We start from the raw sequence: 25,626 nt of genomic DNA, 5'->3' as shown, positions 1-25,626 counted from the left end.
TCTGGTTTTCTTCCAGGCAGTTGTGTCTCCCTTTATCTCTCCACAAATTCCACCTCTTGCCCTCACAACCAATAGATCTGTCACTAATGTCTCACTGGAGATAACCGGTGTGTGTGTGTGTAGGATTAATGGGTGTTGCGGTGAGTTTGGAGCAGGCTGTGGGGTGTTAAAGAGGATGGGGCACTGTGGTGAGTCATAGTTTTCACTGCAGAGTGGAGTGTGAAGTCCATGCACAGCCAATGTGGAGTTAAACTGGACTGACCTATAGCAGCTACTCCAATGTGGTAAGACTCAATCAATGATTGACCGAATTTAAACTGGAAACTTACAACATACAGTCGCAGTTGCATTCACAACCTAAATATGGGCTGAAATGCTCCCTTCCTCTATTTGACTTTGTTGCCAAATACTCCACGACAAAAACCTCAGCACACAGACGTCATGTTCCGTACTCTTTGCCACATTCTGTACCATATCTCGGCACACTCTGTCCAAACACTTCACACACTCAGGCCCTCACGGCTTGCCGAACACTCGCAGAGCGTGACACTTGTTCAACAAATGGAGCGGTAACAGAAACATATTCCCTCCCATGCCAAAACGCGCCGCTCCGTGCTCGAGGAGGCCACCCACGTCCTGACTCGAATGCAAATGAGCGAAGCTTCGCTGTGAAATTTGTCAGCCCCCATCAAAGTGAACCGTATCAGTCGCTGTCTAACAAGTGTCTCAGACTTAAGAAAAGTGGGGTGATGACGCCGAGAGGCTGCTGTCACATTTTTTAGAGGAGGAGGAGATGAATAGGACGCCAGACGTTGACAGACGGTGTCAGCTTATAGGCCTTCTCTTAAGTGTGCAAGAGACAGAAGGGAAAGCTCATAGGACATTTGTCACACGATGCTCTTCATTCTTTATTTTTTGTACGCTGTTGTAAATCTAGAAGTACGTTATTTTGCCTTAAGTGTCCTGTATTGTCGAATACTGAATGCTCAACATTAGCTTTTCTGCGTTACACTCATTGTGAGCAGAAGCTTTTGAATTTGTTAAGCTGTACTTGGCCACGAAATGCGGTTGTTTGCTGCCAGAGGAGCTGCATATGAACTGAAATTAAAGTTTTCACTAACCCCTTAGAGGCAGAAAAATAAATAAATCATGAAATCTGCAATATTTGAATAAATATAAGTACATCTACTTATGTTGTTCTCTCTCCAAAAAGGCTTCCCTGACAGATTGTCCACCTCCACCTCCCCTTCCTCATTGAAAATCCATCACAGCAGCTTTTTGTTTTTCTAATTACGAAGCATCAGCACCATTTAAAATGCAGGTAGCTTAGCGTAGCCTTGACCCAGTGCTTTGCATAGCCTTCACCCCATCTGCCATTGCTTTAGTTTATCACAGCCAAAGCTAAATATAGACCAACTTTATGGCGCTGATCTTATTATATTATGAAATCGGTGTACTGAATTTATTGTGCCTGCATTTTTTTTTTCCATGGGGTGATAACTGCAGATAAAACAAGGGAGGACAGGAGGAGAGGTTTACTGTTAGTAGAAGGAAATATGAGTAATTAGGAGGAAATTAGAATTAAAAATGGACAAAGGGTAAACAGTAATAACCAGAGAGGAAAAATGATAAGAGTTGAGGGATTGGTGGAGCTGAGAGGAGAGACATAAACACAGGAAACAGCCGTGATAAAGAGAGAGAGAGATGAGAGGAGCTGAGAGGACACTTTTATTAGAACGTAGAGGATGAGGTCAGAGCATTTGCCCCAGCGCCTGAGCATGGCCAGAAATCAAAAGCATATAAATCCTCCTGATAAGGACGTCCTGTACTGTCCTGTGTGCGCAACATCAGACTGTCAGATACGACACACACACACACACACACACACACACACACAAAGCTAATGCAAACACAGCCTTTCCTCTAATCTCCTACATAAAGCCCGTACTGTTCTTGATGAAGACTTAATCAAAAATGAAAAGAACATGAAAGAACAACAACTTTTGCTGACTGATGGTTGTCCTGGCATGTTATCTCTCTTGTCACATAGATTCAGTACTTTTTTAGAATCTTAGGGGAACTCCTACAACATTGTAGATTGCGTGCTGTAATCTAAAGAACAACATGATATATAAACAGACATAACAGCAAAATCGCTTTTATTTTATTTTATTTTTTTGGCTGTCAATCGATTCAAATATTTAGTCGCGATTAATTACATGATTGTCCATAGTTAATTGCGATTAATCACAAATTAATCACACGATTTGATCTGTTCAAAATGTACTTTAAAGGGAGATTTGTCAAGTATTTAATACTTTATCAACATGGGAGTGGTCAAATATGCTTGTTTTATGCAAATATATGTATATATGTATTATTGGAGATCAATTAACAACACAAAACAATGACAAATATTGTCCAGAAACCCTCACAGGTACTGCATTTAGCATACAAAATATGCTCAAATCATAACATGGCAAACTCAACCCCAACAGGCAACAACAGCTGTCAGTGTGTCAGTGTGCTGACTTGACTATGACTTGCCCCAAACTGCATGTGATTATCATAAAGTGGGCATGTCTGTAAAGGGGAGACTCGTGGGTACCCATAGAACCCATTTACATTCACATATCTTGAGGTCAGAGGTCAAGAGACCTCTTTGAAAATGGCCATGACAGTTTTTTCTTCACAAGTGTACGTTTGGAGCGTTATTTAGCATCCTTCGCAACAAGCTAGCATGAAATGTTTGGTACCAATGAATTTTTTTGTTTTTTTTTCCGTTTCATATCTTGCCAGTGTCTTCACTCTGGATTTTTAAAACTGAGCCCGTTCCAATCTAAAAATTGTGAGTTGCGTCAATGCGTTAACGAAATTAGTGCTGTTCAAACAAATTTGCGTTAACGTGTTAACTTCCACAGCCCTACTATCTTTACATTATGTATCACATGAGTTCATAGCCGTTATCTAAGTTGCTTTTGGCATTATTTCCATTTCCTCATGGCCTGTTTTGTGCATGGATCAGGTGATGGTGTTGTTAATCAGTCAGTGTATTTGCTATGGTTTAAACACCAACTTTGTCCAGGAAAGCCTGACCTACACTGTTCCCATTTGTGTTTACTGTCCAAAATCAGTCATGCAAGAGAGAGGAGGGAGGAAGGAAGGAAGGCAGGAAGGGAACAAAAAAGACAAGGGGTGAAGAAATCCAAAGAGATGAGAGAAGCCAAGCGTGTCCAAGAAGAACAGTGATTTTTATCTGCTCCCATGCAGCCTGTGAGATGTCGTCGACTATTGATTAGATCTCAGCTGAGAGTGGTGGCAAAGTAGACGGGGAAAAACTGCATATGAATTTCTAGAAACCTCATTTGTCGGTGAGGTGATCTCATCTCGTTAACATTTTGTTAGTCAGCTGGAACTAAAAGCTTGATCATGTACCTTTGTCGTCACAGTTCAAAGACGCACCGGCTCAGATGATCAGTGACGTTTTTTAAAGAGTGGGTTTCTCATGTAGAAATTGGCCGTACCGGTTTTGTTCACCACAGTGACAAAACCGAGGGAGACGACCTGTGACAAATCCACCTCTCTTGTTCTCACTCAGCAGTGACAAGGCCCTGCAGGCTAAGCTCTGTTCCACCAATGCTAATGCATTGTGTCCTAGGCAGTGAATGAGACCAGGACGAGGCAATTGATGGTGGACTGATTTCATTCAAAGATCCTGTCAAGTGAGACTGTCAGTCGATGAAGAGTGCAAATGCAATTCAGGTGCTTAATCAGATGAGAATTCAGGGGGATTAGAAGTAGAAATGCCCTCAACTTTGGCTGCACATATTGGCTGTTAACTTCATCTTCTTAGAAAAAGATTTCCCACTTTTATGGTTCACATGTTCTAATGTGAGAATACGATTCTGTTGGACTTTGAACTTCAGACTTTAGCTCTTGACGTAATCCTATCTGTGAAATGTCTTACCTGTGCATACTGAGAGGCAGGAGATCACCTCTTATTGGAGCTAATGGTTAATCACTTGTGTGTCATATTCGAAGCCACGCTTCACTGGTGACCTTTTACTAGCACTCCGCTGATGATGCTTTCAAGGACACAAACTCTGGATTCCAGCCATCTCCAGCAGCTGTTTGAATTGAAACTGTGAACTCTGGGTTGAAAATCTTGATTTGTGTTTTTCACCAATATTTAGGTCAATATTAGAAACGTATTTCAGTATTATGAAACCAACAAACTGCAGCTTACAAAAGAACTCCCTGGCACAGTCTCAGTAAAGCTGTATGACTTCTTGCAGGGCTGTTGTATTGGATAACTATGTGCACCTAATGAACTCATGAACTATGTTGTCTGTGTCTCTCCAAAGCAACATTTAGTCCTCTCCTCACTTGCCAAACAGGTTACCTTTTAGAAAAACCTCACTTGAATTCCAGCTTTAGTTGCATTTACCATGAATTGCATAACTGCCAAAGCGGTTTTTAAGCTTGTATTGGGAATAAGAAGGAATTAAGAGGAACAACCCACAAGGTCCAATTATATTTGATACAAAGAGTTACGCAGAGAGCACTGGGAGCAAAAATCCCTTTCCGAGTGGTTGGCTTGTCATGCATATTGTACCAATACCAGGGAGAAATGCCTCTCAGTCCAAACTTCTGTTTGTACTCTTTTAAATAGTTTGGCTAATTGACTCCAAACTTTCTTTTCTCCTTGTTAAAGACCTCGGTACATATTCATATTCATGCCACAAGTCAGAACCCCTTGAGTCTTTCAAACTCTGTGCTTAGTAATGAAACTGGTGAGGTGCCAGCTAAGCGTTGGGTATAAAGCCAGTTTGAATCAGTTTGGCAAACTTCCAGCTCCTTCTTGTCCTCCTGGCAATACCTGACAGAGTCAGCTGGTAGTCTGTTGAAAACCTTTACTTCTATTAAAATCATGCCCTATATCCTTCACAACCTTGTTATTTCTCTACCATCATCCACTGCCCTCCTTATTGTTATGACTCATGTTGTTTTTCTCTCCTCTGATTTAAACATATTTAAGCAGCATTTAAATGAGGGATCTCTCACAGGGATTGGAAAGTAGTTCTAAGCTACCACTGTTTAGCATACACTTAGCAATGGAAAACTGCTAATCCTTCGCTATTCTTTTGTTCCAGAGCCAAGTGCTCTGGCAGTGGAAGAATGCGGTTGGAGTAATAAACTTGAAATTCTTGCGTGATCGCTCTTCTTGCTCACAGAGGATGTATATACACACCCTAAAATGGCACAATGCATTGGTTTCCAACCGTTGCTACTGCAGGCTTTCTCTTGCCAAAGCACAAAAAAAGGAGATGAATACAGAAGGCATTTCATACCTTGGCTGCAGTTTCCTGGATTTGTCGTGACGAAGGGGGATGTGTGAATTAGCTTTGTTGCGTTTTACCCAACTCTAGCTATAACAAGCTAGAGGGGAGCTGAAGAAGGAAGGCAGGTTGTTTGTGATGTAAAGAGCCATCCTGACTAATCTGTGTCTGGTTTGATACAGATAACGAAGGCATTGGACGTACATAGAGAGAGATATACATCTGCACGACTGCATGTAGTGTGGTGAAATGTCAAGGGAAGTTTTATTTTTGATAATACTTTCAGGGTTTCAGTGCATGGGTGCTTGAAGAAAGGGGTTAACGATGAGGATAACTGATAATATGACTGATGGTTAGGTGTATTAACTGAGATAAAATGGACTATGTAGGATACATTCAGTGGACAATCACTGACTTGGATGTTCACAAGACTCAAAAGACCGGTAACAGATTCTGTATCAGTTTCTACACCTCCTGTGGCTTAATTCCCCCACGTATCGGGGAGATCCACCAGCATCAATACTCCTCCCCCGTTCTCTCCGCCGACATTGGCCCACTAGAAGAAAAAAAGGGAGCATCCTCCGTCCGAGTCTCATTGTGAGGGAATTTGGGAATTATTGTTGTTCTAATCTACCCTGAGAGCCCGGCTAATCCCATCTCTTCCATCTTGATGTTCCACAGTTAATGCCAAGAAACTGCTGCGCCACAGAGGCTCAGCAGCACCGTGACTATGCAGTGTAACTACCATTCACACACTCAGCTCTATTGAAACTGCTTAGTGCATCGAGGTTTTGGGAGCTTATGGCTCACATACTCGACAACTAAGCTTGCGAGTTGACCTGCTTCCACATAGACATTATGCTTACTCATGGCATGGTGTACAACAAGCTATTGTAGTTGTGCTTTGTGATTACATACTGCATTTTGTTGTGCTGTAGAAGGCTCGGACTCATTGGTGTTATACTGTTATTCCATTTCCAGCTCAGGTCAACCTTGAGATGTCATTTTGGTTTTGTGGTGCTAAATCCTTGAAAGATCCAATGTCATGCAGCAACAAAAAAGGGAAATAATCTATAGTCAAGATGGAAAATATATATAAAATATATTGGTATGCTGTGAAACCTGTGTTTTGAAAGGACAGTTAGCACTGATATCCAATTGCAGAATTAGGGCTTACCTCTGTTAGTCGGTTAGTCGACTAGTTGGTCATTTTGGTCTTAAGATTTCTGTAGTCAATTAGTCATTTTTTTATGCTTTTTCATGCTGAATGACTTATTTTTAATAAACTTATGAGCACATCTCTGGTAAACACCAGATTTAAAGTGGTGCTTTTGTATGATTCTTAGTGGAGAAACTGTCTGTCGATTAAATCAACTAATCTAATTGACCGATTGTATGAGTGTTAGTTGACTAAGAATTTCTTTGGTCGAGGACAGCCCCTATGCAGAAGTATAGACACATGCTTTGGGTCGTTTGGTTGTTTTGTCGCTCCACCTCTTTGAACCAGACTGAAATATCTCAGCAACTATTGGATTGCCATGAAATTGTGTACATGGTCCCCAGAAGATGAATCCTACTGACTTTGGTGATCCCTCGACTTCTCATGACATGTGTGGTTTTGAGTGAAATGTCTCCACAACTATTTGGTTCGTGAATAAATAGCCTACCTGAAAAATAATGCCATTTCCATCAACCCCAGGTAAACTTTATGTTTAGTGCTAATTAGCTTTTAGTTTAGTACGATTACATGCTAAACACAATCTTTTTTATTTTTTTTATTTTTTTTGCAGATGCGGCAAAGTCATCATATCAAATGGAGAACATGGCAGGGTGTTCATGACATGAAATAAAAACATAGAAAAAGGACCACCCCATGTTGGTATTGGTCGCACAAAAGAAAAAAAGAAAAATAATAATAAGAAAAAATAGATTTTGCATAAAAAAAGGAAATAAAATGAAGTTAACACCACTGTGGCTACAGCCTCACAGAGCTGCTAGCATGGCTGTACACTCTTGTTCATGAGTATACAGTAGTCATTCACAAATATCTGTGAAATTAATATCCAATTTTATTATGGAAGACAAAGTTGGTATCCAGACAATTTTGTAAAATTAGGTAGTTACCCTCAAACATCTCAAATAAGATGAGCCGTGAAAATATGAATATATATTTCGCAGTGCTTTTAAAGTCAGTGTTCCAATGTTTTCACCTTTGGCCAATTTAGTCAAAGTGTGCTCATGCAATTTGAAATGTTTGAGACTCAGAGAGACAGGAGGTGAGGCTTAATGTCAAAACAATGGAGAACGAAGCAAATCTCATAATAGCCCGAGCAGTGAGCAAATAGGCTCTGTGCCACGTAGATATATTCCTCTCTTCCTGTTTTATAGAAATGACAAAAAGAAAGAGAAATGGGAGAAGATACTAAGAAAGTCCAGAGAGAGTGCAGCTTTTTAATTTAAAAAGAAAAAATGCAGGGATTGAGGCACAGTGGATGATCATGAATATGCCTCTTAGTGTTTGCCAGGAAGTCGAGGTTCAGAGACCGCAACGCTCCCTGAGGATGAAAATGGCTGAAAAGCAGCTTAGGGTCAATATCTCAATCTTGAAATCCCAAACTTACCCCTTGGTGCGTTCCCCTGTTCAACAATAACATTGCAGTTCTCTCCGTCCCGCTGTCTTGTTTCTCAGACACTCGTTCTCGTTTTTTAGGTTGACTCTCCCTCTCTCTTTTTCTCTGAACAATATTTCGGAGGCTTAATCTCCCGTGGGATATACTGTAGTTGGCATTTGAATTCCATTTGGACTGCCTGAATCATCTTTCCCTCTCTACCCATTTGGATCCGACTCCCTTCCCTCCCTTATTCTTTTTAAAAAACAGTGTTTTGCGATCTAGGAAACAGAAGCGAGGAAAAGAAAGGGAGAAGAAAGAGCAGTGACCTTGGTGTTAATGAGCAAAGTCTTATCTCTGAAAGGGAATGGGACGTCTTATGTAAGACTATCTCGCACTCTCATTCTTTCTATTTATCTTTTCGTCTTTCAAACATATTTTTCTTTGTCTCCATATCTCCGCTCGCACCTCATTCCCTTCTTCTACTTTATGATTCCCCCCCCCCACCAATGCTCCCTCGCCTTCCCCTCATTTCATTACTCTTTGATGCTCAGACATATGTGGGACGTCACACAGCTTGTTAGAGGTGGAGTAACACACCAAGGGGAGCTGGTAGAGGACAGGGAGGGATAAGCAGGACGAGGCAAAAAGGGGGTTACCAGGAAAGAGGGCCATAGGCTGGCTAATAACACACAATAACAGAAACACCTTACGATGCAATACAGCAGCTATAAATACCAGTTTAGAGAAGCAAATTATATATTTTTTGTCAGATTGGTCTTTCAGTCACTGCTGGTCTGAACACTGTCAGTGCTGTTTTTCTCACTTTGCAAATGTCATTGTGGTTTTTCTGACTGTAAATCACAGTTATAAAGGGATCTATAGAAATCATTCATATTGAGTATTAATTATCAGTATACTGTATGTAAGCTTTTATGATTTTTTAAAATATATTTGGACCATCCAAACACAAAAAAACTCTACTAAAACTCAACTTAGTCATTTGAGTCTCTGTTAATACCTTATTTATTCTATCATAGACTTATATCCTACCAATGCTTAATGTCCAATGATTATTACCAGGTACTGCACGCTATACAGTATGCTAGCCACTTATCAACCTGTGTTGAACAATAAAATATTATAAATATAATATGCGTTTTCAGTCCATAATGGCGGCAGCTGCTGTTGTCAAAAAAAAAACTCTGGATTTTCGTCTCTTTGCTTTTATACTTTTTGACTCCGGGGTCTGAAAAGTGAAGTCAATGCAGAAGTGCCTTAAACTTGCATTCTATTAAATAGCCAGCAGGGGGCGACTCCTCTGGTTGCAAAAATAAGTCAGATTGTATTGAGTTTATGGTCTCAATCGCTAGTTTCAAGTCTTCTTTAATACAGCATGATGTTCATCTAGTAAATTATGGTCCCATTTAGAGTAAAGTAGACGATAAAGGGTATGCTTTAGAGCGTGGCTACCGTGTGATTGACAGGTCATGAGTTGTCCGTGTTTTCGTCTTACAAATTGAACCCTTTCACAGTGTGTTTTCAGTTCATGAAAGTAATATGCAACCTTTTTGGTCTCATAAAAATGTCTTATTCAGTGTTCGGTTGTATATAAGTCCACCATCTCGTGTCACTTCTGGTTGCAAATAACCAAGATGGCGACGGCCGAAAACCAAGATGCCGAACTTGAGGCTTCAAAATGGTAGTCCACAAACCAATGGGTGACATCACACTGACTATGTCCACTTCTTATATACAGTCTATGATCCAAACAGACATCTAACTTATGACCCCATGTGTGTAAAATCAGTTGAGTACCCCTTTAACAAGAATTTGCCCAACAACTACAACTGTGGCCCTAAAAATACTTTCATTAAATCAGTATTTACTGTAGGGCTACTGTATTGTGCTTTGCTTCTATTATTTTGTCTACCCCTATATGAAGGGACTTTATACAGAACCTTACCTGATGTATTATGCAATATCGTTACGTGTTGGCAGTATACTCAGTGTTGCGTTGAGTAGTAGCTTGAGTTATGTGGTTATGATGTAAATCTTCACGATAACAGTGTTTTCAGCTGCAGCTTTATCGTACAGTACTGCATTTTATGGCTAGAACTACTGTATGGGAGCAAAGGGCAAATCTTAAGGTAAAAGTTTTACATAACTTTGTCAGTGATTGTTTTTCAAAGGTGATGTGTATAGAACACCGGCAAAGGACAGTTATGTAAAGAGATTAGTGAGGAAGAGGCAGACGAACGGGGGTCTGGATGTGGTGCGTGATGTTTTTATTTCTTGATTTGTGGGACTTTGAGGGTGATGTGTACATCCTGGCCTTAATGTGTGAATTTCCCCTATAATACATCCTGAGTTTATGAGGTGAAAGGACATATCTTATAGGACAGGCCTTATGCAACCTAAGTAATAGTGGGACCACTGTTGTCTCAATGGGGCGCAGCATGAAACTAGGTCAAAGGGCAGGGAAAGGGGTTAAGAGGAAGGGGAATCTAGAGATGGCATGCATTATGTGCTTGTCTGTGTGTGTACTTCCTGTGCACATATTTTCTTACCCACTGGAGGAATGCATGGTACTTTCTCTGGAACAAGGTTCAGTAAAAGGCCATACAATATAGGATCACTTGCATGATAAACATGCACAGTTCAGTCTACTAAAGAGCAGTTTATGGGTCTATATATACATAACTATGATGAAATGTTGCCTAGAGAAACAAAGTTTATGACCCACACATAGATACCTCCACACTGTCCTAGACTTCCTTCATGTTTATAATTAGTAGTTAGCAATAAATATGTAAATACATATGCATTTGAGATATAGAAAGCTATGAATTAGTATGCAAGAAAAATATAGCCATGTAAATTTAAAAGAAGTAAACAATTAGGGGAAACAGAATCAAACATATGCCTGGCTCTTTCCGAAGGTAACAAAAAATCTGCCTAACAGTGTATATGTAGCTCGCTAATTAACAAGTTACATCTTGTTTGTTTAATCCGTACAAAAACCAAAGCATAAAAATGACAATTTGCTGTTTTGTGGGGAGTTATGTGCCTATTTCTTTTGGTTGGGAGCAGTAACTTCTATATGAGTCTCCACTGGTTGCCTGGCAACTGCTCAGACCCGAGAAACAGCAAATTGTAATTTTTTTACACGTTTTTGTACAGACTAAACAAACAAGATGTAAAATGTTAATTAGTGAGTTCACGTCGCATAGCCGGGCTAGCTGTTTGTTCCCATTTGTTCCCAGTTTTTGTGCTGAGCTATAAGCTAACCGACCACTGGCTGTATATCCTTATGTGTAACGGGCAGATATGAAAGTAGTAGCAATCTCTTTGTGTAACTCCAACAGAAAGCGAATAAACATATTTCCCAATCAAAGTTGAACTATTCCTTTAACACCTAAACAGCAATATAGGCCCATTGATTCAATACAATTTTCTCAAATTTGGATCAATATATGCCAATTTCATTTCACAGTAGACACACACACACACCCTCAGCGTTATGACAGCCTCAGTAATTGATTAGATCCATTCTGTCCTTCCAGCACTGAGCTATAATTATAGTCAAGGGAGCAACCATTCACACACGGGGAAAATGTGTTTTGCCGAGTTGCAAGTTTTGGACTCTAATACACACACACACAATCTCCCTCACACACATTTCCCCAAGCCAAGCTGTGGTAATGTAGAGGCCAGCAGAGCAGCAGCCACTGATAGAGGCCTTGATAAGACTCATTTGAAATGGCTGCAGTCACTGAACCTGTTCGCTCTGTGAGCCAAGGACACCATTTGCCTTATATAACAGCCACTCTGGGTCACTGACACATCCACCTATGCAATTTGGTTTCCTCAAGAACTATGCGTGCCTTGACCTTATAGCTGCCATTGTCCCATGTATCTTATTTTTCTCTCTCCTATACACCTCCTTCTCTCTCCTGTGCATGTGTTGCTTAAAGGGTATTTTTTTGGTTTATGCCCACGATATGTATTCAGTCAGCGTTTGCCTGTCACATGCTGAATGATTCAGAAGAGCTGTTTGTGATGAAAAGTCCTCAGGAGAGTGTGTCAGCGCAGCTGTCACACCAGAGGAGATTACTGCTAAACTCATTCACTGCCTCCTGTGCAATGCAAATGTGACCCTCAGATATTTTACTCATAAAGTGAAGGTGTTGACTCAAGCTGTCGTCGTTTGTTAGCTGGTCTTAAATGGTGCTTTTATTCAACATGGTTTTAGAGCTGCAACCATTAATCGATTAGTTGTCAACTATTAAATTAATCGGCAACTATTTTGATAATCGATTTAAATATTTTTTCAAAGAAAAACAAATATCTGAATCCAGCTTCTTAAATGTGAATATTTTTTGTTTTGTTTTTTTACTCCTCTATGACAGTAAACTGAATATCTTTGAGTTGTGGACAAAACAAGACATATGTGGACGTCATCATTGGGCTTTAGTAAACTGATCCACATTTTTTACCATGACATTTTATAGGCCAAACAACTAATTGATTAATCAAGAAAATAATCAACAGATTAATTGACAATGAAAATAGTTGTTAGTTGCAGCCCTACTTTGGTTTTAAACTTTTAAAACACCTTCACGTATCTTCTCTTACAGGTCAGGAAGTGGAAGATGCTGGCTCGCCATCACGGCGACGGTACGGGTAAGCAGAAGGAAGCAGAGTCAGACGTCCACCTGGGTGGTTGTCAGTCGTGGGGGATCCACGCCTCGCCCCTCCTGGCCAGCCCCGTCATGCTGGAGTGCTCCATCTGCAGTGGGCCCTACATCAGCTACGCCCTGGAGGATACCTGGCAGCCACGGCAACGCACACAGGTAAGTTACAGTAGCCTACAGCTAATTGAATTACAGGTAGCAAACACTAATTAACTACTTTCTGTTGAGAAAATAATTAAAATACTTGTTATAGGACTTTAAGTTTGAAGTAACTTAATCGTTATAGGAAACACTCTCATAAATGTGGCCCGTAAAAGGGTTGCATGTCAGTTTGCAGCATTGTTAAAGCTAACGATTTTAGAGTATATCCATATTTATTTATTTTTTGTCCGAGGCATCTACTGTACAGTTTGGCCACAGATCATTTGGCTCTGTTCACTGCAGTGCAAAGTGCTGACTGCCACACCACTTCTACTGCTGACCAATACTGCTAATTGGTATTCAACATAACATGACCCACCTTAGTAGCAGTACTTGTAATTTTCATGAGGTTACTTCAGAGACCCTTTTCATTTAAACCCATGACATTATTGTGGCATCCACATTTTTAAGTACTATTGCAGCAAATGTGTAATAAGCTATAACAGCAGCACATGGTCATATTTAATATGTGTCTGTATATTGTTTGTGCAACCAAAAAGCTGCTTTTCACTTGCTTTTTCTGCTCTCTTACCAAACAAGACAAAAAAAAGTCTGAGAAAATGTCATAACATAAGAAATCATTGACAGTATACTGACTTAATTCAAATTGTTTTTCATGGTAATACGAAATATTACATAAAAATAAGGGTTATTAGAAAGCACAATAATTATATGTTTGTTGTCAGTATGAAAAACTTAAGTAAAGAAAGAATTATAGCACTAGAATTAATATAATCGAGTTTCTTCCATTTTTCATTTGCATCTTTTTGTCCTACAAAACAAGCGTCCTAATATATTTGATGGTAAAAGTAAACTATTTATTTTCCATTACTGCTATATGTGCTTTATTTTATGACTCACAGTCAAGTCATATAAGCCTCTACCTCACCTTGACTCTCACACAGACAAAAATGATTTCTTCCCTATCTCTCTTTGCCTCTGCTTGAACAACCCAAACTTTCTGTCTTCTTTTGGAAACATAAATCCGCAATGAAATATTAATGAACGGAAAGCCTAGATTCGCCGTCACTATGGATACGACTCCATCAGATCTTTATACTGAATCAATAAACAATTCAGAAGAAAGAGAAAGGAAAGAGCACGAGAGGCAAATTCAAGGAGAAAGGGGCATGAACGGTGACGTGATTGACTAAAGAGAGATGTTGACAGTATAAGGGGATGTGAATAGAATATGTGTATATATGTGTGTGTATGTGAGAGAGCAAAAAAAGAGGAAAAGACGAGGCTGCTGTCAGCTATATTGAGACTTATATGGAGATGAAATGACCAGCGTGACAGGCAGATTTTTGAAAGCATTGCCTCTGAATGAATAAACAAAGTGTTGAGATTGAAACAACTCTCACACACGCAGACACACACACACATGCCTCGACTTGTCTGGTTCTCTGAAAACACCCATGGGAGAATCCTGAGAGCTGCGATAAGTTTTCAGAGCTGCAACGTGGAATAGCAAACTAGGCTAAGACTGTATTTAACAGAGATACTTTGAAAAGTCGATGAGTGACTGCGACATCACAAATAACTAATATCTGACACGACTTCACGGGAATGTCCTGAGATGCAAATACTGCTGGTTCCTGCGACAGCTGCCAATTATACTGTTAATGCATGTGAAAATAGAAAAGTGTGACAGACTTAGGTAGTTGTTGTTGAGACCTTTGTGCACATTCTTGAGTGTTTACTTGCACATTTCTGAGCCATTCCACATGCTAGAGCAATGTATTGACTTGTATAATCAAATGGAGCAGGTAAAAGGTCAACACATAGAAAGGCATAAACACGAGAGATGGAAAACAACTACATAGTCATCAAGTGCTTCCTACTGGTTACTTCTCAGATGAAGATTTCACAATCACAATTAATCGCATGATTGTCCATATTTAATTGCGATTAATCACAAATTAATCACACGATTTGATCTGTTCAAAATGTACCTTAAAGGGAGATTTGTCAAGTATTTAATACTCTTATCAACATGGGAGTGGGCAAATATGCTTGCTTTATACAAATGTATGTATATATTTATTACTGGGAATCAATCAACAATATAAAACAGTGACGAATATTATCCAGAAACCCTCACAGGTACTGCATTTAGCATAAGAAATATTCTCAAATCGTTACATGGCAAACTGCAGCCCAACAGGCAACAACAGCTGTCAGTGTGTCAGTGTGCTGACTTGACTATGACTTGCCCCAAACTGCATGTGATTATCATAAAGTGGGCATGTCTGTAAAGGGGAGACTCGTGGGTACCCATAGAACCCATTTTTATTCACATACCTTGAGGTCAAAGGTCAACGGACCCCTTTGAAAAGGGCCATGCCAGTTTTTCCTCGCCAAAATTTTGCGTATGTTTGGAGCGTTATTTATCCTCCTTCATGACAAGCTAGTATGTTATGATTGGTACCAATGGAATCCTTAGGTTTTATAGTTTCATATGATTCACTCTAGCTTTAAAACTGAGCCCGCTACAACCTAAAAATCGCAAGCTGCGTTAATGCGTTACAGAAATTAATGGCATTAAAACAAATTTGCTTTAATGTGTTATTATCGCGTTAACTTTGACAGCCCAAAATTTGACATAAAACAACAGATAAAAAGTTAATAGAGTCAAATGCCTTGTTAAAGGTTAAACCAGGAGTTCCCAGCCTTAATGGCTTGTGGCATTTTACAAAAACGCTGGGGCCCTTTGTCTATGAGTTCAGTCAGTTCCACCAAAGAGACGTGTCCCCTCTAAACCCCTTTCATTTGAATAATTGATTTGGGATCCAAATTGTCCAATATTTCACAATGAAAAACAAACATTAGAGAAAAAGTCCACAAAAATCGACTTGTTCGTGTATGCTCATGAGTACTTTTACTTTTTAAACTTTAAGGACATTTTGCTGATAATATCTCTGTACTTGAGGATTTTGAATGCAGGAGTTTTACGTGTAATGGAGTATTTTTACATTAATTTGTGATTTTACTTGAGTACAAGATCTCAATACTTCCACCACTGCTCACATGTGTTGTCTTTTATTAAAGAGATACATATGAGACCGTCTTATGTCTCTATAAACAGTTTAAAGATATATGTTTCACAGTGAACTTAGCCTAACAAGATGAAGAAGCAGTTCATCTTCTTTTCATCCCGGCATTCAGTCTCACTAAAGCACAATAATACTGTGTCGTCATGTTGTTAGAGCAGAGGTTTCTCACCGCTTTCAGCGCAGGACTCAAGTGATTTAGTGCAGTCTCACCCTGGAAACCCACCCTCATTAAAACAAGTCATGTGGGGAACCAACTGATGCTGAGACACGAACAAGTCTGGGTCAGAACCAATGGTTTTAGAAATGCTGATTAAGAGTGCTGATGTTCACATCTCTTAAAGTCACTGTACTCTTTTCAAGAGCTTATAAGCAACTTTTTGGTTTGTAACCCCTTAAAACAAATCAATTGCTTGTGACCCATCTTCACAGGTTACATTTGTTTACCAGTTGTGACCATTTCAACCAACCTTGTTTTAAATAAATAAGAGTTAAAGTGTTTCACAAGAAGAAGGAAGGAAAAGAAAAATTCCTCATAATTTGGTGTAGCAATGAGATGTTTTTTCTGCTCTCATATCCTGTTAATGGTCTAGCCACACCTCCAATTTGTGTTGTGATCCCATGAGGTTGGGAACTACTGACCTAGATTGTAGCTTTGCCAGCCTGTTTTTTTTTTTTTTAAATGTATCTAATAGGGACTTTACAAGACAGTTACAGCCTAAGGGCTGTACAGTTTCCTCAAGTTGTAGAACACCTATTATCATTCAACTGTATTCAAACAACAAAACCAGATTTGCAGGGTTGCACACAACATTAGCAGGGTGTTGCCTAATATGTCAGGTCAGTTATTAACGAATATGGATAATTATTTGAATGCTATTCAACTGAATCCACAGCCTTAGTCTCAAAATTCAGTGTGACTGCATTTTATACATTATGTTCTTTTATGTGCATGTTTTTGTCATAAAGTATTATATTTGTTCTTACTAAGTAATGCCATATTTCTCCCCCAGGCGATGGACCTGTATTACCACAATGAGTCAGACCCAGACAGCTACTGTTGCCCTGGCGACAACAACAGTAAGTCACCGGCAACTAAACCCGTTGTTTTGTATTCTTCTACTTCCTCCAGTCTCTCCTTCTTTCCCATCTGTCTTTCACACCGTGACTCTCATTCCTGTGCTATCTCTCTCCGTCAGTCTCGGGGTCATTTCTCTTTATTATCTGCAGTTTTGTTTATTTTCACCATCAATCCAAAATAATCTTCTACCATTCATTTTCTGTCTATTTTTCCTCTTGTTTGTTGTTTCCCTTCCGTCCAAATCTAATAGCTGTGGGAGCAAAATGATTCAGCCAGCACACACACACACACACACTGTGTAACTTTAACTTACGTTACCACTTGGCTCTCTAATCCAACCTCTAAGCTCCCAGGATAATAACTGTTGTTCATAAAACCAAGATTACTGTTTTGTTGTTTTGTGGAAACCGGCTTGGAGAGCAAAACAGTATTTACAGACACAATACTGAGTGCTGATCATCATCATACACATGACACAGTGACCTTTTCCACATTTTGTTAACAACTTTTGTTGCTCACTGCAGAAGAAATATGTGTGTTTGCATCTGTCACTGGGTGAGAGTTCAGCATCGGTTTATAACCAACACGACTGTAAGTGACTGGTGTTTAATTTTCCATCATGCCGCTTACTTGTGCCACAAATCATAGTCCAATCCGAAGTACCCAATATGTATGGATGTCATCGCTTGGCATGAAGCCTATCTATTCTCTTTTTTATTGCTACCTTTACCTTTGCTGGGAATCTTGCATGAGCTCTTCTTGTGAGTGTGTGTGTGTGTGTGTGTGTGTGTGTGTGTGCGTGTTTGTGTTTGAGCTCACCATTACATTATATATCATTTTTAGCAACAAAAACTTTAACTTTCCTTTCACAATGAACTAAAAAAATATTGAATTCTGTTCATCTTTAAACTGTAAAAGATCATAGTTATCAGATGAAAACTGATATTTTTCTAATGCGTTGCATTGCAATTGCCTTATTTTGCTAATTCCACGTTGGAACCATTCATTTCCTCTCTTGGATAGTATGCACATCCATTTCACCGGCAGTGGCAGAAGTTCTTTATTTAAAGTAATAATCTCAAAGATTTTAATTTAAAGAAATGTCTTGACTTGTCTGAGTTTATGGCCCTCTGATGAAAGCCTTTGCATTTGCAGTATTACGAACTGGGTGTCTGTGGCGACATTCCGGGGAAAAAACACAAACGGCGCACACTGTTTGGATCTCCTTGAAGTGAGATCCAAAAACACACCAGCAATTACTGTATATCACCATAGGTGCTGCCAAAGATAATTAATCTCCGAGATTGTAACTGTAAATAAAAGTAGCAATACTGAAATATAAAAATACTCTTTTACAAGTAAACGTCCTGCATTGAAAATGTCACTTAAGTAAAAGTACATAAGCGTTATTAACAAAATGTACTTAAACGATCGAAAGTAAAAGCACTATAATTCAGAAAAATGGCGTGTTATACTATTACAAATTATATTATTGGATTATTATTACTGATGCATGAATGTATAAGTAGTATTTTACTGTTGTAGTTGGTCAATAGCTAATTTTAACTATTCTATATACCCTACTGTTGGGTTAATCTATCATATTGCATCATATTTTAGTCCATCATATGTTTTGTATGTAAAGTCTTCATCTGTAGTAGTAACTAGTAACTGAAGATGTTTATTACACGGCTTCGTTGAATACTCGATTCTGAATGGTCAATTATGGCATTCTGTGGTCTGTTATTTCTTTATAGCAGACCGTTGCTATGTATAACAGACCGTTGCTATGGGCACAGTTCTGATGTCGGACTCTGGTGGACTGTTTTTGGGTCAAATTATTGATTTCTTAAGTAAGTAGCCGTGTAATAAGCGTGATAATGTACAGCTAGCGGGTCATTGTTGTGAAATAAAGCCCTTCATGCGGCACCCCGGCGCAAGCAAAGGGGTCTTTATTTCACAACAATGACCAGCTCGCTGTATATAATCCCTCACATAAAGTATACAGGAGCATGAAATGGAAATATTCAAAGTACAAGTGCCTAAAATTTGTACTTAAGTAGATAAGTGAAGTAAATGTACTTTGTTACTTTCCACCACCGCTTGTCACTCTGTGCTACTGCAATAACAGTTTATGACAGATATACTGGTACCCGCTGCCTGAACATCTTCAAGAAAACATGTGACAATATAACAACCATATGAACACAATAACCCCCATATTCTGATGAAAATGTTTTTAACTGGGAGTAGTCTGCCTGTTAATTATGGGAGTTTTCAGCGTATGGAAAGACATCCAAGCAATTAGCCGAGCTGGTGACAAGCTGTTCCTGTGGCCTCGGCCCGTGATGCCGCTACACCCTGTCCTCCCAGGCTCAGCAATTAGTTAGCTTTAGGAGCACTTAAAAGTTGAAGTCTGTCACGTGTGAGTCATTTACGATGATGCAGTGATGTGCGTGACAGAGGGAGCAATAGAGAGCAATGATGGAGAGTAGGGATAGATCCAATAATAATAATTATAGGGAGTAGAGTTCCGACTGTCCAATTTCACAGAAGAGTTAACACAGCAAACTGTGTGTACTTTCACTTTAATCTTATGTATCAAAGAGCATCTGCTTAGAATGGCCTTATTAAAACACATTATTATGTTCATCAACTTGCTAAAGAGCAGTTAATCAGCATTTACACACTGACCTTGTAGGGCTCTTCTTCCGGAGATGCCAACAGGTTTATATAGGGCTGAAAGTAATGATTGTTTTTATTGTCGATTAATCTGACGATTATTTTCTCGATTAATCGATTAGTTGTTTGGTCTATAAAATATCAGAAAATGGTGAAAAATGTTGATCAGTGTTTCTAAAAGCGCAAGATGACGTCCTCAAATTTTGTCCACAACTCAAACTGTTCTCAAACGTAACTCTTTTGTTCTCAGTGATACAACGATATCATCCTCATAGCAGCTCCCTCCAGGAAGCTGTTATTTAGTCTTTTCTTCCACCGTTCATGACGCATTGCTCACCTGTGTTAACCTGCCCTTCACACTGGCAAACATTCACACCTAAACGTGCACATATTCACCAACACAACATGTGCATATAATTTGTTATCCATTAAGGCACTCCCAATAGAGACAGTCTGAACACGTTTGTTGTCATTGCACCCAGAAGATTTGCAGTAAGACAGATTTGGATGTACTGTACAGTGTGTACTGTATTCAGAGCCAGGGCTGCCAATGACATAATCCCTGTTCCCTAAATCTACCTTTGACCATCACAACCTCAATCTAATTCTAGCCTTAATCCAAAAGCCAAATCCTTGCCCTCATATGGCCCCACTAAAAAACTGTAGATCAACCAAATTAATCTCTTTGCAAAAATTGCAAAAAAAAAAATCCCTTTTTGGGACGTCCTGATGGCTTAGGGGTTAAGAATGCAACGTTCCCACTTCACGTCCATGTGGGGAACCTGTGTTGCATGTCATTCCCCGTCTTTTTTTCCCATCTAATTTCCTGTCATCTCTTTACTGTCACTATCTAATAAAGGCCTAAAATTCCCCCCAAAATACATTTAAATGTTCTCACTTTTAGCATTTATCACCCAAGAGTTCCTTCACAGATAGAAGTACTAGAACGTACTGTAAACTTTTTTTCTATGTATTCGTATTTTCCTGATAACTTACTAGACTTGTAGCGTTTCTTGGAAAGAGCAGAAATTCTGTATTTATTAATGAGAACAAAGATCTGAAACAGTTTGGTTGTGTTGAGTTTATAAGCAGCCTTGGATTTCCTTAACATAACATTTTAACCCAGGTAAACAGCCATTCCTTGATTATATATTCTCTATGTATGTTAAATTAAATTATACATTGTTGCGTGTTTAGGTGGCCTGCTGCTGCGCTCTGACTGACTAAGCAATTAATTTCAGTTATACCATGGTCTGGGTGAATACTCAATTCTGATTGGCTGCAGGGTGTCCATTAATTCCTGATAATGTACACCCACTAATTAGTTCCAGTGAAATTGTCTGTTCACTGTTCTAAATTAATATTTATTTAATCAAGATTTTGTGAAAATCTTGATAGTGATTTGGGGACAATGACATGGATGGATAGCTAGCTAGTCTTATTGTTGAACATACTGTCTTATATTTACTGTTTGTCAACAGTACGCAATCTTATTGACGTTGAATCTTGCTAACATAATGTTAGCTTTCTGGCTCATATCTGAGCCAAAGGGTTCTATGATCTGAGCAGACTAAAAATATCTCCCGTTGCTAAGACGTAGCTAAGGTCCGTCCTATTTACTGGAGCAGTGAACAATGTTTCCATTGCATAAGAACCTTATGGGATGGTAATGATTTCTCCAGGTATTAGTAAACCCTCAGGGTTACCAGGGAAATGACGAGAATGGATTGTGAAAAACTTAAGATTTTGGTTGCAAACGCAGGAAAATATAAATGAATGGTCTTAAAAATGTGACCATGGTATATGCCCTTCAAGGTGTGCATTAATTCCTGATAATGGACACCTTGTCTGGCATTATCCCTTACTTATATTATTGGTAGTGTACCCATTACTGTCTCCATTTTTCCCTATAATGAGTATCAAATTACAAGATCCTTTCCAGGAACCCTCCAAACAATTGACTTTTATGGATTATAATATCAATTAATTTCTAGGAAATGATTCCGAAACTGTACGACCTAAAAAATAAACTGTACACACACACTGACCAGCGGACATCTCTAACACACAGAAGCCCAAGAATATCAAATTTCAAACATCGGAGAGTCTCAATCATCCATGACCTTTTGGCTAAAGGCATAAGTAGCCTACTTTTCGGTATCCTACTTAGCCAAACACTCCACACACACACACACACACACACCAGTGGCAAAATAAAAGGCTAGCTGTCCTCTCTGAATAGCCGAGGCCTTTTATGTAACGCTGTCGTTTGGTTCCTCATTACCGGGGCTCATTCACATTCAACGCCAGATCAAACTGTAGCCACAAAACAGCCTCATCATCATCACCACCCGGCACAGAGAGCCGTCATTACAAGATGGGAGGGATGAAAGAGATGAAAGGATGTAATGGCTGGATGTCGTCTGCCAGGAGACAGCGTGAATATGGGCATATGCTGCTCTTTGTGTATGTGTGGGTATATACTGTAGGTGGGTGGGCTGAGAAAGTGTGCGTGTGTTTATACTACAACTCTAATATCCTGCACCTCAACCCTGTAGGCACTGCAGCGAACCTCTTCCTGTCCTTTTCACGAAATGGCCCCCCTAATTGTGTGTGTGTGTGTGTGTGTGTGTGTGTGTGTGTGAGTCAATGCCGGCTTTGGCACCCGATGACAGCGCCGCTAGTGGGTTACATAACACACTGGTGTCTCACACACACACATAGAAGGGCAATAAACACACAGCTTGTATTGTGGAGCCTCCTCTTGTTCAGGCTGCAACTCCAGAAGGGAGAGAGGGCCAGATAGGAAAAATACTGAGTGGACCTATTGTGAGTATTGCTCACTCTCTTTCTTCCTCTCGCCTGATCTTCTCTCAACACCTCTCTCTCATTTCACTCAAGTCTGGGCAATCACCAAAGATGCAGTGCTCACTTCCCGGTGGAGGTAACGTTTTTTTTTTTTTCATCCTCTCCTGTTACATGTTTTAGTTCTTATTGCTTGGGATAAAAATGCAAAATATAGCTGCTCATCAGTCAGAGTTTAAAACCCAGTCTCCTTGTGTGTACATCTGTGTGCAAAGTATTCAAGGTCCTTTCTTATTATTTGAGAAAGCAATATGTGGTGGTGTACAAGGTTTAGTTTGGCGTGTGATGCTTTTCAAGTGTTGATGAGAGATGTCCCTTTGTGTCCAATGTGGACTGCTGCTGTAACGTGTTCAGTGGAGAGATATTGCAGATTAAATGCGTGTTGAAGGATGCAACCTGTGCTGTCTCAAGGAGAAATATCTTTTTTCTAACAAACAGTGCTAAAGTTCTTGCTGGTGCAGTGAGGGAGGGGCGTGTTGGACACCTTGAGGGAATTTAGGAAGCACCTGATATGCCCTCTCTCTCTCTCTCTCTCTCTCTGTGTGTGTCTCTCTGCAGTTTTGTTTTGCCCTCCAGCTCTGCATGTGTGTGTGTGTGTGTGTGTGTGCATCAGGTGGCTACGGTGGGGGACAGATTAATAATAGATTTGACCTGAGTTAAGGGAGAAACAGAGACAGCAGTGAAAAGTTGAGGCTATTTTTAAAAACTGCAGAGTCACACATGCACAATGAACACAATGATTTTCTCTGAGAGAGACTGTGGGGTCAGGAGCAAAACAAAATACACACTTTCTCTTTTAGTCATTAGTGGACGAGCCTTAATTGCTGCTTGTCTTTGGCTCTGCATTTTCACAGTCTAATAACAATTCTGTTCAGTGTTTCTGCAGCACAAAAGCATACTTTTTTTCCACACACCCTTGCTCCCTCTCCATTTGATTTGTGACCTGTCGCTGGTAAACAGATGTTCATCTCCCCATCCTCTCATTTCTGTTTATTCTTTGTCTGATCCACATTTGCATAGAGCTGAACGATTTTTAAAAAACTTTTTAATTGCGATTATTTTGACTGATATTGCGATATGATTTGCGATATTAGAGGGAATGATAATTTTTTACATCATTATTCTCATTTGCACTGGAAAACATATTAAAATGATTATGGTGTGATGTTTGCAGGGATCTGTACCAAACAAAGATGTTTCTTAAGTTTGTAGAATATGATGTGTAGGCCAGGGCATCTCTGTAGCACGACAATATTTAGTTTAAAATGGTATTTTGACACACATTTCGCCTTTAACAAATACCACGCCTCCTGCAATTTGAAAATTGCTGCAAGCAATATTGCAATTTTGATAAAATGCCAATTAATTATGCAGCCCTACATTTCCATGGTTTGCCTTACTGCTTCCCTTGTCCATATCTTCAGTGCTTTGCCACTGGTGTCCTCACATTTATGTTTCCTGTCGTATATTCTCTCTTTTTCTCTACTCACACACTCCCAAAGACGTGTATACACATGCACAAAATAGTTGGGAGAGCAATACATCAAGAGTTAATTAATATGGCCTCAACTTGTTGGCAGCTCACAAACTTTGAATTATTGTGAACTCAGTGAATTTCCAAATCCAGGTTACTTTTTAATTCGGAGCTCAGCGGGTGAATGACCTCAGCTAGCAGGCTGTAGTGGAAAAAAACAACTGCCTACAACGAGAAATTGAAGTAGGTAAAACATTTACATTTAGCCTTTAACTATAAGCTGGTTTTTGGCTTTATGTGATGTTGAATGGTCACAATGAGAAGTGCAGTTTGCAAGTGAAATGCAGATGAAATGTGTGACTAGCTAATGGTCTGGGGTGGATTACTGCACAGGCTGGCCTATAGGCTGCAGCCTAAGGACCCCATGTTTGCAAGGCCCCCAGATTGGCCTGATTATTTTTTAATTATTTAAATGTACTTCAGAGAAGAAAAAAAACCCGATACCCCTATTGACCCATAAGAAACATTTAAAAAATCAATCAGCTGACCTTATGAACCTGGCCCCATGATGTGACCAGGTTCATAAGGTCAATTTGATTTTCAAATAATTTGTCACTACTGGACAGAATAGTGGCAAAATGTCAGAAAGAAAATACGATCACGGAGCACAAAAACGAAAAGCTCAACGACTGAAAGGACACCATGACCAAGATCTACTAAAGCAAATCCCTAAATTGACCCGATATGTCAAGGCTTAGACTAAAGGCTGTCTCAATGAGTGTGTGTGTATGCCAGTGCTCCCAGAGTGTGTATGTGTGGGCCGTGTAATATTCCTAGCCTGCTTTTATACATTGCACTAAATTACTTTTTCCTGGTAACGTTAAAGAATGATGAGCAATGGTGGGGGGGCCATACAAAGAGTAGCCTACAGGGGCCCCTGACCACCTTAATCCGCCACTGCTAATGATAATGATATGTTGATAAGATATGCTGTCATTATGTGTGTAAATAAACTAGATGCAACACACTGTAAAAAAAATTGCTGTTAATTTACAGCAGGATTTCAACCGTATTAACCTGTCATTGCTAAAAACAGTGCTTTACTGTTAATACAAAAGAAAGTATCATCAGTAACAGTTTCATGCAGTATTTCTTCAATTCTGGGACCTGATCTGCACATGTGAGGCTTGTACATTGTACATGATTGTAAAATCAGTGAATTAGCTTTATTGTTCTTCACTCACATGTTGTTATGGTTTGCATTCTGTGCTTGTTGCCAGCTATGGACAGACATTTTAGGAAAAGTGTCAACAAGTCTATTATAGCCTTTTTCCTAACAAGTGCCTTTAATTGTATTTAGTGTGACTATTCCTATGTCTGTAACCTGCTAAGTCTATTCATCTAGGCACAAAATAATGTTTATTAAAATGTATGTAAAAAATACAACTTAAATAGTGCATTAAAACAAATCAGTAAGATAATGTAAAAGAAAGGTGGAAAAACAGCTATATAATGTATCTTTAAACAGTAAATTAACTGTCAAATAATGTGAAAAAAAAATTATTTTTCATGAACAGTACAAAGCTGTAAATTTCAGCGACAGAATAATAATGTTAATTTTACAG

At 39.4% G+C, this 25,626-nt stretch overlaps 1 protein-coding gene across 2 annotated transcripts in view; it reads left to right on the top strand.

Annotated features, from left to right (window-relative positions):
* sgk1 (serum/glucocorticoid regulated kinase 1) overlaps positions 1-25,626 on the top strand; it is a 40,550-nt gene that overhangs the window by 7,711 nt on the left and 7,213 nt on the right. Inside the window, exons 4-5 of one of the 2 annotated variants that reach the window (XM_037750808.1) lie at positions 12,589-12,804; positions 16,913-16,979. In XM_037750808.1, the coding sequence (XP_037606736.1) occupies positions 12,589-12,804; positions 16,913-16,979 (283 nt within the window). Of the gene's footprint in view, positions 1-12,588; positions 12,805-16,912; positions 16,980-22,542; positions 22,607-25,626 lie in introns of those variants that run through there. The other variant, XM_037750811.1, reaches the window with a different exon arrangement.

This window comes from Sebastes umbrosus, chromosome 18 (genome assembly GCF_015220745.1).
Source record: "Sebastes umbrosus isolate fSebUmb1 chromosome 18, fSebUmb1.pri, whole genome shotgun sequence".
Taxonomy (NCBI): Eukaryota; Metazoa; Chordata; class Actinopteri; order Perciformes; family Sebastidae; genus Sebastes; species Sebastes umbrosus.
Note: the sequence above shows the minus strand (reverse complement) of the source record. Positions and strands in the feature narration are given on the sequence as shown.